Here is a 17,833-nt window from a genome sequence, read left to right on the forward strand (position 1 = left end):
CTTTATCTAATCTGATTTTTTGCAATAGATCAACAAATATATCTTCGTTTAATTAGTTAATTCTTTCATCCCATTCTCTCAGTTTAACCCTGAGCCAGAATTATCCAGCTAGGCTGGGAGATGGCAATCAATTCCAAAGAAGACCTCCCTAGTAATTTCATGATAATGAAAAGTGAAACAATCTGATCAGCATGCAGCCAAAGCTCGTTGAGGTTACTCTTGGGGTTGGAAAAGACGAGCAAAACAATTTAGTATCAGAAAGTATATGCTGACCACTGGGCCTCCTGAGAACCTGCATCTATGGTTGGTTTCCAGACCAGGCAAGACAACATTCTCAACTGTTACTCAAAGGTTACCCTTCGCTGTTTAAGACGATCTCAGCTGCCTTCGTTTCCAGACCAGGCAAGACAACATTCTCAACTGGGGGAGCTCCAAAATCAAGAGGGCGTGCCTGCAAAACCAGAGGAAAAGGATTAGACAGTTTACAGTATTATTCCATCTCAGAGTAAGAAAGCTCATTACTGGATGATGTTCATACAAACCTCTGTTATTTTGGGCTCTGAAACAGAAAACCGACCAATTGGCTCCACATTAGATGAATGTTGACTACTCTGTCCTTCAGGCTGGATTGTGTGTGCTTCTTGACTTCCAGATCCCACAATAACTTGCCTTTGAAAGGGTTCGGATTTCTTCTCACCATGGGAATCAGAGGTTGCCTCTGTGATACTTTCGGATTCAACAACAGGTTGCTGCCTTGTTATTTCCTGTCCTGGATGGCTATAAATTATAGGCTGATGATAACCTCGAGGGACATAGCCAGCAGGTTGAGTATGTGAGGCATAGTTAGAATGAAGACCGTATGCACCAAATGAGCCCTGAGTTCGCTTCACCCGAGAATTGTGCTTCTTACCAGCTAGATGACACTCAAACACAGCCTGTGTATCACATGTAACATTGCACAAAGAACAGAACTTGGGCTCCTCCTTGGGTTCTTTGGCCTCTCTAGGAAACTGTTCATCCATCATTCTTTCTGACATCCTCATTCGCTTGGCACCCCGAACAAATCTCATCATCCTTCCCCGCTTGGGTACACGCCTCCGATCATCCCAATGACCCCTACCTCGCATTGGCCTCCTTGTTGGAGCAGTTGAGACTTCTGCAATAGGTTGTTCTCCAGGTTGATTTTGCTGCTTTCCCTCTGTTTCCATCTTAGCTGTTTCCTCATTAGTAGGATGTGGGGAGGTTTCTGGAGCGGCAGAGATTTGCTTGCTTTCCTGTTCCTCAGCGCCGCTCTGAACTTCTTTCTCAGGCAAGGACTCGGATTCTGACTGCAACTGAGGCTGAGACTCCTGCCGTTGAGACTGGGCTTGCTGCTCCTGCTGCTCAGGCTGGGTCTCTGTCTGCTGCTGGGGATGGGGCTGGGGCTGGGGCTCACTCTGTTGTTGCTGGGACTCGATCTCATGGGGACGGGCCTCTTGCTGCTGTGGATGAGTCTCAGTCTGCTCCTGCTGGGGCTGGGTTTGCTCCTGTTGCAGTGGTACACCTGATTTCTGCTGGAGTCCAGCCATCATTTTTTTATGTTTTTCAAACTCTTGCAGCCTTTGGACATTTTTCTTGTGTCTCTTTCCATTCAAGTGCTGCTCAAGAATTTCCAAGCTGTTGCAATCAACCATGCAGAGCTCACACCAAGAAACTTGAGGCATCTGGCGAGAGGTTGCTGCTGGCACTGGTCGCTGAGCTATCGGGACCTCTTCTGATGCCGCTCCTGTTGATGGTTCTGCACCAGGTTCATGATGCGGAGCTGCTGAGCCAGAAGGATGAAAGCGTCGACCACCACCCCTAGCCATACGTCCCCTTCCTCTGAAAGAATCCGACTTGTAGGGATGGAGCCCATAGTTGTTTCTGCCACCTCCCCTGTATGGCCTGCCACCACCTCTGTAGGGAGGCCTCGCAACCTGCGAAAACACTCCCTATGGATCTTAGTCATTTATATGTGAAGAAGTATCCGTGTGAATGCAATCAAACTATCAAAAAGGTACCATGTCATGATTACAGGAAAGTAATCACAATTTTATCATAAAAAAAACTACCAAAAAGGTGACAACAACATGATTTCCTACAGCACAGTTTAATCATCACACACATTCTTGACAAGAAACTAGCTATAAAATCAACGGTTAAACACCATGAACACCTAACCCAGAGAAGTTTAAAAAACACAACTATGTTACCAGATAGTACCATCACTAATCAAAAGCAGCCCATTTGCTGAGAATTTCAAGCAGTCACAATCATAACCATAAAAAAAACCAAAAAAGAAATTAACATCTGCGGGTTTAAAAAAATAGTACCAGCTGACACACAGGCAATGGCAACAGCTTGTAAAAACTACTAAAATATCAAAGGAAAAAGAATTATAAAATTCAACAGGTAAAACAACTTTTTTATCTAAAGCTACTTTATGATGGCTTTTAGGTAATTGTTTTCCAACCTACTTGGGTGTCTCACAAGGGAATGATGTCTATAACCATATAAAACTGAAAACGAGTGTCCTTAGCTTCAAATGCTAGTTAATTTTCACATCGAGAGAAGATTAGAATATTGAAGTAAACAATGCGTGCACAAGAAAGCACATTCCATTTCCCCATCTGAGATTCCGAAACAAAAGTGAAGTGAATAATTACAGAAAGATCTTGTCCTCACAAAAGCTAACTACATGTACTTTCGTGAACTTCAATGGATCACAAGATCTTGAGTGGTAAACTGTCCTGGTAACAGGGAGGAGGAAAAAGACCAACTTCCATGAGTTGCAAGGTATAAAAAAGATCTGATGAAAAGTGGTCAAGACCAGTATTTTTTTTCCTTTTAAATATAACTGAAAATCGTGGTAATTTCCGTTAGGAATAGGTTACTCAATATATTTTTAGGTCAAATCTCTCGTAACAAATGTTGTCAAATTGTAAAAAGATCCAGTATACAATAATAAGTTCGTTTAGAATCAAATTCTCCATCCTCACTTCTACTGCATCACTGGGCTTATTAGGCCATTTCATATTAGGCTCTACATCAAACCTCAGTTGAGAAATAGCTTGCAACCACCTACTGCAAAAGAGAAACCTAGGGACCAAAAATGTGTCAATCAACTTACAGGATTTTAAACATAGACAAGATTCTATAAGATACAAAGAACCTCCAGAGTAAATGTGTAGATAACCAAACCTCTGCACCTGACATGATTCAAAGATGACTAATTGGAAAAGGTTGAAGAACTACCAAAAGAAAGTCTTTCAGTATGTTGACCATGCAAATGAATTTACTGAGAGACCATAATATAGAAAAATATGACTCAACAGCTTTTTTAACAAAGAAGCACAGGTTCCAACTGATGCTGCCTCTTGCAGATCATCACAATTCATGCCAAGGTTTGTCAAGTTCTGGGAGAAAACAAAGGCATGCAATTTGTGGAACTAGGTGTTGGATTCTCAGACGAGAAAGAATGAACAAACTGGGGTGCTCTGAACTTACAAATGTTCCGATAAATTCACTCCAAATTGCTGATTACTCAACAAGCATACTGTTGTGTCATAAACTCATCAATAGCTAAATATATAAATATAAAACTCATATGTTAATTCTCAGTTGTAGATATAAATTTCATTTGCAATTTAAAAAATATACAAAATCCATTTGCCTCTCCCTCTATGCTGTACATATTCTTTATAATAAAATTTTCACAAGATAAAAAAAAAGATTGCAAACACCTAACTACTTCAAGAATAACACAGTAAAGGAATTGGCATTAGCAAATTAAAATAAATAAATACAAGTGAGCGAATATGACAGCCAAATAAAAATATATATATACAAAATTTGCTAGACTTGAAAGACATAAGCTCCATGACAAGCAAAAAAGAAAAAAATCATCCACCATTACCCAGTGGTAATCTCACCCAATTTCTCAATGCAACTTCATAACTGGGGGTTTTCTTTTGTTTCTGAATGTTGATTGTACACGATACACCAATCCCAGGAATACTTGAACCCAAAACCTCACACTTGAAATCCTCCAATGTAGCCACTGAGTTGCAGGTTCAATCTAATAACTGGGGACTATTATTACTCTTAAAAATGCTGAAGCAACTTCAGCTCTATTCTATCATAAACTGGCTGGGATCAATGGCCTATCAGGATTAACTAAGTTCGTCACAATCCAAAAAAATAGTGTCATATTCATGCAGAAAATCTGCAATTTCCATAAGCATGATCTATCACCACCATTTTTTCCCCTCACCAGTCGATCCACTCTAATCAACTTAGCTAAAGAGCCCATCCATACAGAATAGATCTAGCACGAAATAATGCATTTTAGATGTCAAAACAAACTAAAAGATCCATCTACTCATGTCAAAATTAATGCACCCAAAAGGCAAGAAACAGAGGATTTGCATAGCGACAAAAGAATATGCAAAACCCTCATCTCTGAATGACTTTGGAGAGGAACACCTCTTCGTATTGCATGAGTGAAAAAGGAATTCCCCCCATCATCTATTTCCGGAACAGGTTGGAGTCGTGGAACAACAATTTTTGAGGCAACTCCAACCGCAACTGACAAGGGAAGAAGCCCTACAGTAAAGTAAAAGTGATGAAGGAGTGCATACCTATTTTTGGGGTATCCAGGCAAATGATCAACCATCTGTCAAGCTGAAGAAGAAAACCAATGTAGCAGGACAAGAACGCAGCTCCCAGGACAACTTTCCTACTAGAAAAATGGCAAGCTTCAGATATTTAATGCCATGAAGGCATTCGTAATTATTGGTTCAAGGAAGCGTCAGTTGACAACAATGACAAATACTTGATGTCAACCAACTACTCCATTCCAAGAATTGGATTCCTTTGCAGCATGTTGACATAAGATCCATTCTCAAGCATCACATTAAGGATTCACCAATTCTCAGATCCACTTAATGAGATGCTTACATCTTTATATCACCACTGGAACTCACTGTTGACACACTATTGGTATGAAATAATCTCTTGAGTAACAAAACAGTAAGACCAAGTGTATATATACCCATTTGTCAACGGTTCCAACTCTTGAGGAGCAACTGATACTGTTGATATCGTGTGACAGGCCACAACCAGCAAAACCATTATCATGGTCTGCACATGAATCACATTGTCTTTAATCATCCTCAGAACCCATTATGACCAAAAAAAAGACAGAAAAATTTTCCATTCCAAGTTAATCAGATAATCCCCAGAAAATGAATAGAATAACTTCTAGTCAAATTAAGGAGATTTAAGTTGACTTGAAACGATTGAGGAAGATCAAATGCTCAGACTCAACTCGAAGCTCGCCAGGAGGCCTGAAATTTTGTTTGACCCAACAAATTCAAAGAGCTCAAGAAATTGAGAGAGGAGAGAAAGCTATAGCACCAGAGATTTATTGACTCATCAATGGCTTCAGTCGATCCAATCGAGTTTCGAGTTGACCTCAAGTAGTTAAACTGGTCTGGGATTGCATCTGGTTTAATGCGATTCAAGAACATTAACATTACATATCAAAAAAGATCCAGTACCTGTACGCTTGCATGCATTTTGTTCACATTCTTAGAGTTGTCGAGTAACACCTCTTCAAATGAATGGGTTGTTCCTATACGCCACAGCATATGCATCATTTGACAGAGACTAATACTCAGCATTCTTTGGAAAATAGGAGCATTGAACCTGTTAAAACAACATGCAGACATATTCTACCGGATGTGTTGCACACTTTTTCCACTTTCATGAAGATATGAACTGTACTAAGATTTAAATAATCAAATCCCAAAACTTCTAACTACTGTAGCCAATGGCTTCAAACATTGCCAGGGCTACAATAGTAAATTATATGAAAATGTTGGTCATCCAAACGTATAAAAGGCAGTCAGAAAACCTAAAATTTAAATATTACAAGGTTTCTAGACCAAAAAATTTGCCTTCATTCCAGTCCGGACCATGTGAAATTACAGAAAGCAACTATTGCAAAAACACAAGAAAAAAAAGTCTAGCATTTGGCATAACTAGAGAGGGACACTTCAGATTCCACATTGATTGAGCTAGAACCAAAAAATTGAAAGTACAAACATATAAAATATGATTTGAAGGAAGGTAGAATTGCAACTCTTATGGGTAGAGAATAAGACATCTTAAATAAACAATTTAGATCACTTCCTGAAAAATAGTAAACAAAATATACCTGTTTGCACGTATAGAATAAAGGAGCAGTAAAATATACTTTTTTTTTAAATAGTAGTAAATTATACTTCTTAGATGTCAGATGAAAGCAGACCAACAAACCAATGGGCTTATGTTTTTTTTTTTTTTTTTTTTTTGAGAGGGGCGTGGCGCGATTCGAACTCGCGACCTTACGCACCTAATGTAAACAGAATACCACTAGACCAAACGGCCTTAGGTTATGTTCTTTCTTAGATGCTTGCTTCTACAGATCCTTTAAGATATTGGTGAGGATTGGAGAGGTAGCCTAGCTGCTGGACCTAGCTCCATATTCCCCCACCCTGTCTTCCATGTCAGCCAGCCATCCAGTTTCCAGCCAGCCTTTACCCCGGTGTTTAACAGATAACTTGGTACTCTCTGTCCAGCCAGCAAGCATCCTCCGTACCCGACAACTTCAGGATGGAACCTATGAAGTGTTAGTCAAATGGCAAGACCTCCCTCATTTTGAAGCCACATGGGAACCGTATGACACGATTCTGTCCCAGTTTCCAGCCTTCCACCTTGAGGACAAGGTGACTCTGAAAGGGGGTAATGATAGACCCCCGGTAACCCATGTCTGCACCAGAGGGGGTAAAAGAGGAAACAGTGGAAACAACGCCAATAGAAGGAGGTGGGATACCCAGGAGCTCAACGAGGGAGCTCCACCTGGCATGAGTAGTACTGTCTTCTAGAGGACAGTTAGTTACAAAACTAGAATAAAGGGATGTAAGGGGGAGAGGGAAGAAAGAGGATGACAGAAACAGGCAGGGTGTTCAACATGGTGAGGAAGACTCGCTGGACTTATAGCTGGTACACTATCAACTATCCTCAGGGTTCCAACAGTTTCCCAGTCCACTTTATAAAGATTGAACAGTTAACTTGTTGAATACGCCATGGCTAAAAGATATGCAGGTAATGGATCAAGATGAGATATACTTTTTTTTCTATTTTAAGAGAGAGAAATCACCTACCCAAGCCTCTATTCTAGAGATTGTTTTGCTAGAGTAACATTAGTCACAGAGATGAATCATGGGCATTTTTCAGAATAGGAGCCATTAGCATTATGTAATGCTTGAGAAACTAGAGTAAAAGAAACAGAAAAATAAGAGAAAGGCACATAAAAAATAATCGTACAAGCCATAGTCTGATTGAACTTTTGATGTTACATCTATTTCTTAGTGGAAATGGTGAGCTTTTTTCTTGGAGATAAAAACAACAAAACAAAACTTATAATGTAGAATAAATAAGAAAACATAGAGAGAGCAACATACAATGTAATGAGCTAATCAGACACTACCCCCCAAGCAAAGCAAAAACCCCGTTGGCAAGAGACCATTAAAGTAATTTTTCTCTACAGCATCTTCTCAATGGATATCATCTTTAACTCCCATTCGAGAATTCCAAACCAATGGATATTAAAAGTATTAAGACGACAAAAATGATATTCAACATCAATGGATGTGAACACTATCAAGGAGGTAAGTTTTGTCAACCAGAAAATAACAACCATTAACTCATGCTGCATATGCCTATAAAAAAGGTGTTTACGACTTCAGCAAACCTCCAACCTTTAGCTGTCATGAGCAATGTGGATAACAAAGAACATAAGTCCAGACCATGATTAGGCTCCCCATAATGAAGTGACAAACTGTGACTTGGATAGGAAGTACTAGTTAGCCACTCTCCATGCTCTCATATATCTATAACAAACATGTGAATCCCACTATTTCACAGTTAACCTATCAAGTGGCTGGTAAATCACCACCAGATTTCCAACACAACGAGACTATATTCACGTATCTCTCGGCAAAAAAAAAGAAAGGTAAAACCGTAATTCATAAATTAAAATTGTAAACTGACTTCAGATAAATAGAGGATAATAAAGACACAGAATCAATACTCCAATAAATGCAAAAAAAATGAAGAAATAACAGGAGAAATAAGCAGACATCACACGAATCAAGATGAATGGTTATCCTGAAAAAGAACGAGAATATCTTGAGGATCTACAGCTGCTAATTTCCTATCTGTCAACCTTCATAATAACGCTTGTCTACCGCGTAGTATAGCTTCATATCATCTCGCTGCTTCATAAAGTAAAGGTTAAAACGCAACCAACTCGGACGTATCCGAGAACAATGCAAAGACAGAATTGGCTTCTTAACAATAATAACAACAACAAACGCAGAAATAATACCAGAAGATAAAAGGCCACTAGTGAGGGGATCAAAAGCACAGACAATAAAACGTAGAAAGAAACGAAAGAGTACGGAAAAAGGCAACGTGCTGCTCAGGCGGCTCCATGCAAAACTACGACGAACTAAATGACAGCAAACGTGACTCTAATAGAAGAGACCACCCCTGAGTCTCTGATAACCATTCTATGCATTTCGTGGCAGATCCATCGAATGCACAAAACGGCCAAGATGGACATCAATAGACAAGTAAAATTGCTTACAGGGGAGAAAAGAAAAATCAAGCACTTACTGGTGGACGGGAATGACCTACGTGGTGGAAGGGAGGCGGAGGCCCACTCATGGGAGGGTATCCACCATTCCTTGGCGGCCAATGGTGTCGCTCGTGCATCCCTGCCGCCATAGCTCGCTCGGCTCTTTCGGCGGCATCCATGTTGTGCTGCAACTCCGACAGGGCAGCGACGGCGGCAGCAGCAGCAGGATTAAGAACGTGAGGGACTTGATAAGCACCATGCTCGGGCGGGTAATACGTATTCTGTTGGGCTGCCCCGGCCGACGGAGGAGCAGCTTCGGGAGGGGCGGAGATGCCCGGCGGTTGAAGGTTCTCCGCCGGAGGATGCTGCTGTTGGTAAGCATTTTGCACCGTAGAAGGGTTGGAGTAATCAGGTTGATAGTACGGGTAGGGCTGCGGCCCGTACTGGTGGTGGGCGTTGGGGTAGTAGGGGTAATATGCCTGAGCGGTTTGATCGTAAGACAGGGGCTGGACTTGGCTGGGATCGTATTGCTGTTGCTGATCTTGCTGCTGCTGCAGCAGGAAGAGTTGATGTTGCTGGGTTTCTGCCTCGGCTGCGTAATCCATGGCGATAGAAGAAGAACGAAGAAGGAAAAGAAGAGAGACCGAAAAATATTTGGGAATTTTTCTACTTATTAGCGGAGATCAAATTCTGTACGCAAGCATGGTTGCACTTCTGGGTCAATCCTAGTCGCCGACATGGAGGCCCATCTTGACCAACTAGGCCCACTAAGATTACAAAATTCAGATAAATAATAAAATTTGGAAATGAAAATCAATTCGAAATTAACAATAATGCCATAATTGGTATTTAAATTAGAATGAAAATTACTTCTTATAAAGAATCTTATGAACACGCATCGCAAAAGTGAAAAGGTTGGCGCCTATAAAATCGAAGACAAAGGCCATTGAGGCCAGATAACAGCCTCGAAGCGGATGGCTGCGGCCGCAGCTCTAGCTCCTGCGTCCACTTCCCGCCTTCGTTCATTTTCCGCCACTCGCCTTCTCCGTCTCTGCACCGGCACAACCCCTAAGGCGCCCCTTCAAACATTCACAGATTTCACCAATTCTTCACATCCGCCGGCCTTCCTTCGTTTCGACTTGTCTGCAACACGTCCAAATCTCTCGCAATCCAGTTGGAAGTGTTTCTGCAGCGGAACTACCGGGGCGGTTTATTCCTCCAACGCGAACACGGAATATGACGAGAAGGGGACTGGCGGGACTGGCGAGAGAGTTCGGGAGTTCCGGAGGAGGTTCAGAATTGTTGATATAAAGGGGGGGCCGGACGAAGGGCTGGGACGCCTTGGTGAGTGTTTTGTAGTGAAGGGCTGGGTTCGGACATGTCGCGTGCAGAGTACCGTCACTTTCATCGAGGTAAAGATGCTACTATTTCATCTTTGATGCAATTATTTTGATAGAAAAATGCATTTTTTTTCCGACTTTCCGAGTGGTTATGTAGAAATCTGTGCTACTTCTATCAGTCATGATTTTAGCTACATTTCGGAATATCCGCTTACGTTACAAATTTTTTGAATTGAAGGTGAATGACGGTTCCTGCCTGTCCAATATGCAATGTGTGCTAAGTCCAGAGGTCGAAGGCTATGATCAGGTATATCTGCACTATGTACTAGCTTACGAATTACAAATTGACATTCTTCTATCAGTTGCATAACGCGAACAGTTAATTTCCAATGAATGTTCCGAAGCTGCGCTTGAATTTGCTTCCCACATACGTTCCGTTGTTTTGGTCCTTCGAACTATAGTACTACAGAACATCCCAACCGACTGAGTTGTCTTTTGGCATCGATAATTAATTGGGTGTCAACGTTGAAGTTGCATATATCTTTCTACCTAGGAGTAGTAGAAAGCCTTGGCTTTCATCCATCCACAGATTTAGAGTTTATCATGTTATGAAGTTTCAATTTTAGGCAGTATGAAAGACCCCTTTTAACCAAAAAATATGTTAATTTTTCATTTTCTCTATTGATTCAAACAATTTTGCAAACATTGTGCTGTGACTATATGAGTTTGGTTATTAGAGTTCTCTCATGTTTGGTTATTAGAGTTTGGTTATCAAAAGTTTGATGGCATACACTTATTGGCTGTTGAGTTAGTAATAATTTCATCAATTCTGGATTTGTTATTAGATTGAATCAGGCATCGTGACAACTGGTGCATCAGTTTGTATAGAGGGGAGTTTGGTGCGAAGTCAAGGATCTAAGCAGAAGGTTGAGTTGAAGGCATCAAAACTTGTCACAGTAAGTTATTTATCTTGTTCTTGGAATCTAAAACATTGAACTGGCTCCCTGCATGGGAATCATATTTTCTGATAACTGGCTTCTGTATTTGTCACTAATACCTAATTTAGTTGACTGGTACTAATACCTTATTTTCAAGTCATCTCTAGTAGACTTGTATGCAATATACATAATAACTGGCTGCAATTATGCAAATGTTTGGACCTAATAGAAACATAAGAAAGTAAAAGACAATTAGGATGAAATGTTCTCGATGAGATGACAAATAGCATGTTGTACCTTATTGCAATGAAAACTACACCATGCAGGGTCAAGTAGAATACCTTGCACTCATTGGCATAGAGGATGATTTTAGATGCTTCATTAATACTGAGTTTGGATCTTTTTTTTTTCTTTCTTTCTTTCACCTTCTAACTTCAGGAAGAAATTGCATCCAATGCCAGAATTAACTCCATGAAGAATATAGGTTTTGGTGCTACATTTACTGCACCTTTTTTAAACTTTTAAATGTATTTTTAAATTGAAAAACAACACTCACTATACCTTTTGCTGCATGCCTTTCATAGGTTGGCACAAGTGATCCTACAAGGTTTCCAATTCAAAAGAAGAGAGCAAGCAGGGAGTTCTTAAGAACTGTAGCTCATCTTCGTCCTCGGACAAACACATTTGGTGCGGTATGTCTCTATGTTTTATTAAATATGTTATGCCTATTGTTCTTCTTTGGACGTCCCTGGGGTCTATGTTTCTTTAACCATTGGAAAGTTATGTTACATTTGACTGTTATTAGCAATTTTACCACTTGTTAAATAAAAAGGATGTATTACCACAGTATGTTCTGGCTTCTCTATTTACATTTAAACTCTGCGGTAAAATATCATTCTTCCTTCAAAGAGAGTAATTGACTTTGTTGTTTTGTATATTGGAGGTTACAAGAGTGAGAAATGCTTTGGCATTTGCAACCCACAAGTTCTTTCAGGAAAATGGGTTTGTTTGGATTACTAGTCCCATCATTACTGCTTCAGATTGTGAAGGAGCCGGTGAACAGTTTTGTGTTACTACTTTGGTATGCATAACAATCTCTTGCCTAAATCACCATTGGCTATCGTTAAAGTGCTAATGGCCTATTAGATTTTTATTTAATGTAATCGGCTTGTGTATGCCAGATCCCACGTTCTCAAGATGATGCAAATTCACCAGTTAATAGCATTCCTAGGACTAAAGATGGCTTAGTGGACTGGTCCTTGGTGGGTTTCTTATACTGATTGAATTTATGTTCTTTGAATGTTATTAATTTTAAGGGGGTCAAAGTAGATGAGAATGTACTTTACTATTTTCATGCTTCAACATCGTGGCTTCCTCTTTGAGCCGAAAACTTCAGTTTGCTATTGTAACTATCATTTTGGTTAGAACTGAATTACTGCTTATTTCTTTTCAGGATTCAGCTTTTCTTTAGAACTACTAATTCAGAAGAAAATTCATATATTGTTTTTGACATACTTCTGTTTTTCCCTTTGATTAGGACTTTTTTGGAAAACCTGCATTCTTGACAGTCTCAGGCCAGCTTAATGCTGAAACATATGCAACAGCTCTATCAGATGTAAGAATTTATTCCTTTTCTTGGTCTCATAATACTTTGGTGCTGTAACCTGATCACAAATCATGGCTTCTAGAATGGATAGTGACTAAATCATGGGTTGCAGGTTTACACGTTTGGTCCCACTTTTCGAGCAGAGAACTCCAACACGTCCAGACATTTAGCTGAATTTTGGGTATATTTTGTCTGGCTTTCTTTCTTTCACTTTTTGAATATAATTGCTGTTACTAGACTTTTTAGAAGTGGAAATCTCAGAATACAAGCCTTTTTGTGTTATGCTTAAGTTAGGTAGTTATTATTATTATTATTTTTCCATAAGTGATTTTCAATGATTTCCGGCCCTTTTCTTTTAAGTAAGAAATATTTGAGAATGAAAGAAAAAAAGGAGGGTGAACACTCTGACACATAGCTATGATGCTTTAGCCTTATGGCTCAAATCATGGTTTCTATTCGTTTACTGGAGGGGTTGAGAATGTTGAAAATTGAAAAACGGGAGTGTGAAAATGGAATAATGAGGCGATATTTTAACTTTTACAGTTAAAGTTTAAATTAATGGAAGATTCATATTTATCATCCTATGTAAAATAGTGTCAAGAACATAAAGATATGGTGCAAAGACTTGCATGATGGCTTATGTGATGCTTTTACAGCATTCACTCTGCATGCCACTGTAAATGTTTCAACATTGTTCAATTTTATATAAACTGAAGTTTTCCTTAAAAATAGGAAAGGCATAGTTATTTCTCTCTGTTTGCTTCTGTCAGTATAATTTTTGGGCCCTAGAATATGGGTAATATGTCTAACCAAATTTCTTTATGCTTTCTAGATGATTGAACCAGAACTTGCTTTTGCTGATCTAAATGATGACATGGCATGTGCAACTGCCTATCTCCAGTATGTCGTAGGTTACTTTTCATATCTATTTCAGAAGCCTCAAGTGTTTTTGTGGTTTGCATGTTTTATATACATATCTTTTTATGCTTGTAAGTTGTATCCTATTTGATTATATTCTGTCACAAGTGGCAATTGCTATGTTTATATGCACCTGATGTGATGTTATCTTTTAACTCAGGTGAGGTATTTACTTGAGAACTGCAAGGAAGACATGGAATTTTTCAATACATGGATTGAGAAAGGGATAATTGACAGATTGACTGTATGGGATCACAGTAACTTCCAGCCTTTTACATAGCATATGTTCAAGTTATCTTACATTTGCAAGCCTAAAAGTTATATGCTTTTCTTACAATTTAATTTACCATTTTTAATCAATATTATAGAAGTTCCTGCACTTATTTGTGAAGCAGAAATGTACCTCTTACTGGATATAGTAATTTAGCTTTTACTATTGACAGAACATTGCAGAAAAGGACTTTGTGCAGCTGACATATTCTGATGCCATTGAGCTTCTTTCGAAAGCAAAGAAGAAATTTGAATTCCCGGTATTTGTTTTGGTCGTAAATTGCTTGTTCTTCTCTTGTTTTTATTTGAAGCTCAAAGCTTTATTTTAAGTGTTTTGAACATTTATAGGATCCTATTACAATGGCTGGCAGTTCCTGAAATAAGCTAATTAAAACTTTGTTTGAAGAGATTTATGCTATTTTTTACATGAAATTTTTATTCTTTAGAATGTGCAAATTTGATAGGTAAATTGGGGATGTGATTTGCAAAGTGAGCATGAGCGTTACATCACTGAAGATGCTTTTGGTGGTTGTCCTGTAATAATCAGAGATTACCCTAAGGTAACATATATTCTAGACTTGTGACTTTGGTTTCAGTATCCGGCTATGAATAGATTTGACAATGTCTGACAATTTTCAATATTTTTGAAACTTTAAGGATATAAAGGCCTTCTATATGAGACAAAATGACGATGGAAAGACTGTTGCAGCAATGGATTTATTGGTTCCACGGGTAAACATCAGATATTCTTTATCTGCTACTTTTAGTTCCGAACTTCTTCATCCATGAGTTTTTCTTCTACATGTTCTCAATTTTAGATTCTTTTGCTCTTAGAGCTTTGCTGTCATTGGTTAAAGCAAATAAATGTTCAGGGGATTGCAGGTTTCTATCTCAACATGTCTTCTTACTTGTAATGAACTCATGTAATTTTATTCTCAGAGAAATGCTATAACTCATAAAATTTTATGGTTCACCTGTCTCAAAATCACCAAGAATGATTTATTAAAATAAGAAAAACCGATCATTATGTGCACATTGGTATTTGCATGGCTAATGCATGCGTTAAACATGGCTTTGCTAGCGCTTGGAAATGCATGAAGCTTTCAGGATCTTTGTATTTCTAGTAAATATAAATTGAAAAAGTAATTCCCAGAACTCCTGGTTTTTCTCTTTCTGGTGACAAGTAATCGAAAAAAAATCATCAACTCCTGATCTTATCCTTGATATTCCTCTTTGTACTTACTGGACAAGCCATTTTAGAGTTATCGGTCAAATATAATCATTACTAATGCATTGCCTTATCTATATTCCTTTACAAGTGAATTTTATGTAGTATGTTTTTCCCTTTTTGACAAGGTGCAAGGGGCGGAAAAGCAGATGCATGACTAATCTTTAGGGTTGTGGTTTATCAATCACTTCTCTTATTTACAGTCTGGATGCTTAAATGAAACCTTTCTCTTGCCTTTTTAGGTTGGGGAACTCATTGGTGGAAGCCAACGTGAAGAGCGTCTTGACTTGCTTGAAAATCGGTTGAGTGAGTTGAATCTCAATAAGGAAAGCTATTGGTGGTACCTTGATCTCCGACGCTATGGCTCAGGTCTGAGCTTTTTCCTTTGAAAAATAAATGATTTCTTAATGTTGTTAGAAGTATGCAAATCATCTTCATATACGAACGATGACCTGATGAACTTCATCTTGTGTTTTAAAGTTTCTGGTTGGCATATTTTCTAGATTAAACTAGAAAGAGTAGCTGAAAATTTTGGTATAGCTCCACATGTTAGTTTGACGCCTCCGGTTATTTGAGTTCATACCTGTCTTTTATGTCTTTAACAAAACCTGATATCCTTGTTAGTTAGTGGTTGGCTACCTGTAAAATTGAAAGGCAAATACTAGACAGACATTTGGTATTACTACTATAATTGTGTTTCCTGTTTCTTTTTAATTAACCGATTGAGCAAAAAAATTGTCCCAAACGTTCAACCGGTACCTACGCACTGATCCTGTAGTGCAGTTGAGATGTTGAATATTGATCTTCAAAGAGAAAACATGGAAGAAAAACTATGACAGAAATTTGACTGAAGTTTGAATATTTACCTTTCTGTGTCTAATGCTGTTACTAGTTTTCCCCTAATCCTTATTAGGCATCTCTCCTTGTAGATGACCTTTAGCTGGAAATGGAATGTTATTGATTTGGAGTATTTGTTGCAATTTCAGTTCCACATGCTGGATTTGGCCTGGGCTTTGAAAGGCTTATTCAATTTGCAACTGGAATTGATAATATAAGAGATGCCATTCCGTTCCCTCGAACTCCTGGTTCTGCAGAATTTTAGGGCTTGGAAGTTCTTGAGGATATCATTGTGTTTGAGTAGTTCAGGTATTTTGTGATCAGAGGTCTTTAATTTCTTGTATCCACCTTTTTCTAGGCTTGATCTATAAAATATTTCCTTGGTTCATAAGTTCTTTTTAAAAAAATTATGTTTTCTTGTAGATTAATCAATGTGACTCCATGATTATCAATGGGACCAGGGTTTTCTTTCGTAAATCTCTTTCAAATGGTGGAGGGTGGCTGAGTGCCCTGTATTAATTATGAGTTTTCTCTGAATAATGTGGACTCAGATCATAATATATCAGGATCTTCAAAATTGGTTTTAAAACCACCCATTGTGGAGCCAAAAGGATCACGCACGATTCTTATTAAGTTTGAACTCAGCCAAACTCAAATAAAAACTGAACTGGGTCTTAGTGCCACCCTTATTCTGGTGGAAGAGAAAGTTCAGGTTTACTGTTCAACTCGATCCGTTTATTAGTGAGATTAAATCAGAATTTGTTAAACTCAACTTTATTAGTTAGGTTAATCAGACGGTAAGTCAAAAGTTGAGGGAGGTTAACTGGTCTTGTCAAAGTTTTCCATCCCACGCTGCTACCGCCAAAAATTGAAGTCCAGATGAATGCCGAACCAATGTCCATCCCATCACCGGTAATGAAGGACAGACAGACAGAAGTAAGTTCATACGAAGTGGCGGTTTCTCCTGGTGTTTTTTAACGAAGAATCGACTGTTCATTCTCCGGACATGTTGATCAAACAAACTCCATCTCCATCTCCTTTGGCTGTACCCGGCGTCAGGTAGGGTCTCTCGTCTTGTCCCACAGAGCAAAGCTCACATGGCACTGTTCAGAATGCCAGATCAAGTCCTCACCCAGAAAAAAAAAAGGGGGGGGGGGGAGAAAAAAAGAAACCCCAGATGAAGACCTGCTAAGACGAAAAGCAGACAAAAGTTATTTCATCGAAAAGCAAAGGAGAACAGGAGAACTCGATTGACTCTGTAGATGACAAAAGTCGACCGTGGACCTAACCCATTTAGGCTTTTTGGAGTTTCGTCATTTTGTAGATTAAGACGAAGAAAATGGAAGACCCACAGTAGAAATCAGAATCAATTGAGTCGGCAATTGTTGACCAACCTGTCGGTAACTCAATTACCCTTCACTCAAACCGGCCAACTACCTTCTTCATTCCTCCCACAGTAGTCAACTTTTGGGAAGCATGAGATTGAGAGTCTTTGATGAAGATGCTCCGGGAGATTTTCAACTTTCAATCGTCAATGGATTCCAGGTTCTTTCTTTTTCTTTTAACATCCATCTGGGATCTGTTTTTTTTTATTTTTCAATCTTTGTGAGCTCTCAGTTCTACTTGATTTCCTCTGTTGCTTTGGATGCTGTATGCTCAGTCTGAAGGATCTTAGCAATCAAGGAAAAGAAAAGAAAGATCTTTTATACTTGGCTTACAAGTCTTACCTTCTTAAAAGCTTCATATCCAAAAATGTTGTCAAGGGGGGATTGCAAAAAACCAAAAGCAGGTGACTTTGTTCAGTGGGAAAGGATCCCAAGCATGCCTCTTTCTAATTGGAGGGTTGATATCAATCCAATTGGACAACTTGCTATTGTCAATAATTCTATGTTCAGAGCTACACTCCATCTAGCATATGAGAGAGGTGAAGATCTAACTTGACTAAAAAATATTTTACTTAACAGTGAAAGTTAACAAAAGGAGTGAGCACCT

At 38.9% G+C, this 17,833-nt stretch overlaps 2 protein-coding genes across 2 annotated transcripts; one reads left to right on the forward strand and one right to left on the reverse strand.

The window, feature by feature from the left end:
* Positions 1-35: 35 nt before the first annotated feature.
* On the reverse strand, positions 36-9,324 carry LOC137967188 (mediator of RNA polymerase II transcription subunit 15-like). The gene is made up of 3 exons (XM_068813664.1): positions 8,743-9,324; positions 543-1,955; positions 36-451 (listed from the first exon to the last, which is right to left on the reverse strand). Exons 1-3 carry the CDS (start codon positions 9,307-9,309, stop codon positions 353-355), a joined length of 2,079 nt encoding a protein of 692 aa, XP_068669765.1. The 5' UTR covers positions 9,310-9,324; the 3' UTR covers positions 36-352.
* Positions 9,325-10,033: 709 nt separating this feature from the next.
* LOC137934126 (asparagine--tRNA ligase, chloroplastic/mitochondrial-like) lies at positions 10,034-16,401 on the forward strand. Its single transcript, XM_068778366.1, has 15 exons — positions 10,034-10,116; positions 10,283-10,351; positions 10,890-11,000; positions 11,567-11,674; positions 11,926-12,063; positions 12,164-12,244; positions 12,520-12,597; positions 12,701-12,769; positions 13,421-13,495; positions 13,667-13,750; positions 13,950-14,036; positions 14,241-14,336; positions 14,434-14,508; positions 15,247-15,373; positions 15,991-16,401. The coding sequence occupies exons 2-15, from the start codon at positions 10,310-10,312 to the stop codon at positions 16,104-16,106; spliced, it is 1,287 nt and encodes a 428-aa protein (XP_068634467.1). The 5' UTR covers positions 10,034-10,116; positions 10,283-10,309; the 3' UTR covers positions 16,107-16,401.
* The last annotated feature ends 1,432 nt before the right edge of the window (positions 16,402-17,833 follow it).

The sequence above is a fragment of the Aristolochia californica genome, unplaced genomic scaffold (genome assembly GCF_029961685.1).
Source record: "Aristolochia californica isolate CCGP_79_NKW_82.1479 unplaced genomic scaffold, dmAriCali1.0.hap1 SCAF_6, whole genome shotgun sequence".
Lineage (NCBI taxonomy): Eukaryota > Viridiplantae > Streptophyta > Magnoliopsida > Piperales > Aristolochiaceae > Aristolochia > Aristolochia californica.

Bases quoted from the DNA above. Each gene is read 5' to 3' on its own strand.
- LOC137967188 (XM_068813664.1), bottom strand. From the start codon at position 9,309: ATGGATTACGCAGCCGAGGCAGAAACCCAGCAACATCAACTCTTCCTG. The intron at 1,956-8,742 runs GTAAGTGCTTGA...GTGTTTTCGCAG, and splicing joins TAGGTCATTCCCGTCCACCA to GTTGCGAGGCCTCCCTACAG. The intron at 452-542 runs GTTTGTATGAAC...CTGGTTTTGCAG, and splicing joins CAGAGCCCAAAATAACAGAG to GCACGCCCTCTTGATTTTGG.
- LOC137934126 (XM_068778366.1), top strand. From the start codon at position 10,310: ATGCAATGTGTGCTAAGTCCAGAGGTCGAAGGCTATGATCAG. The intron at 14,337-14,433 runs GTAACATATATT...TGAAACTTTAAG, and splicing joins TAATCAGAGATTACCCTAAG to GATATAAAGGCCTTCTATAT. The intron at 14,509-15,246 runs GTAAACATCAGA...TTGCCTTTTTAG, and splicing joins TGGATTTATTGGTTCCACGG to GTTGGGGAACTCATTGGTGG.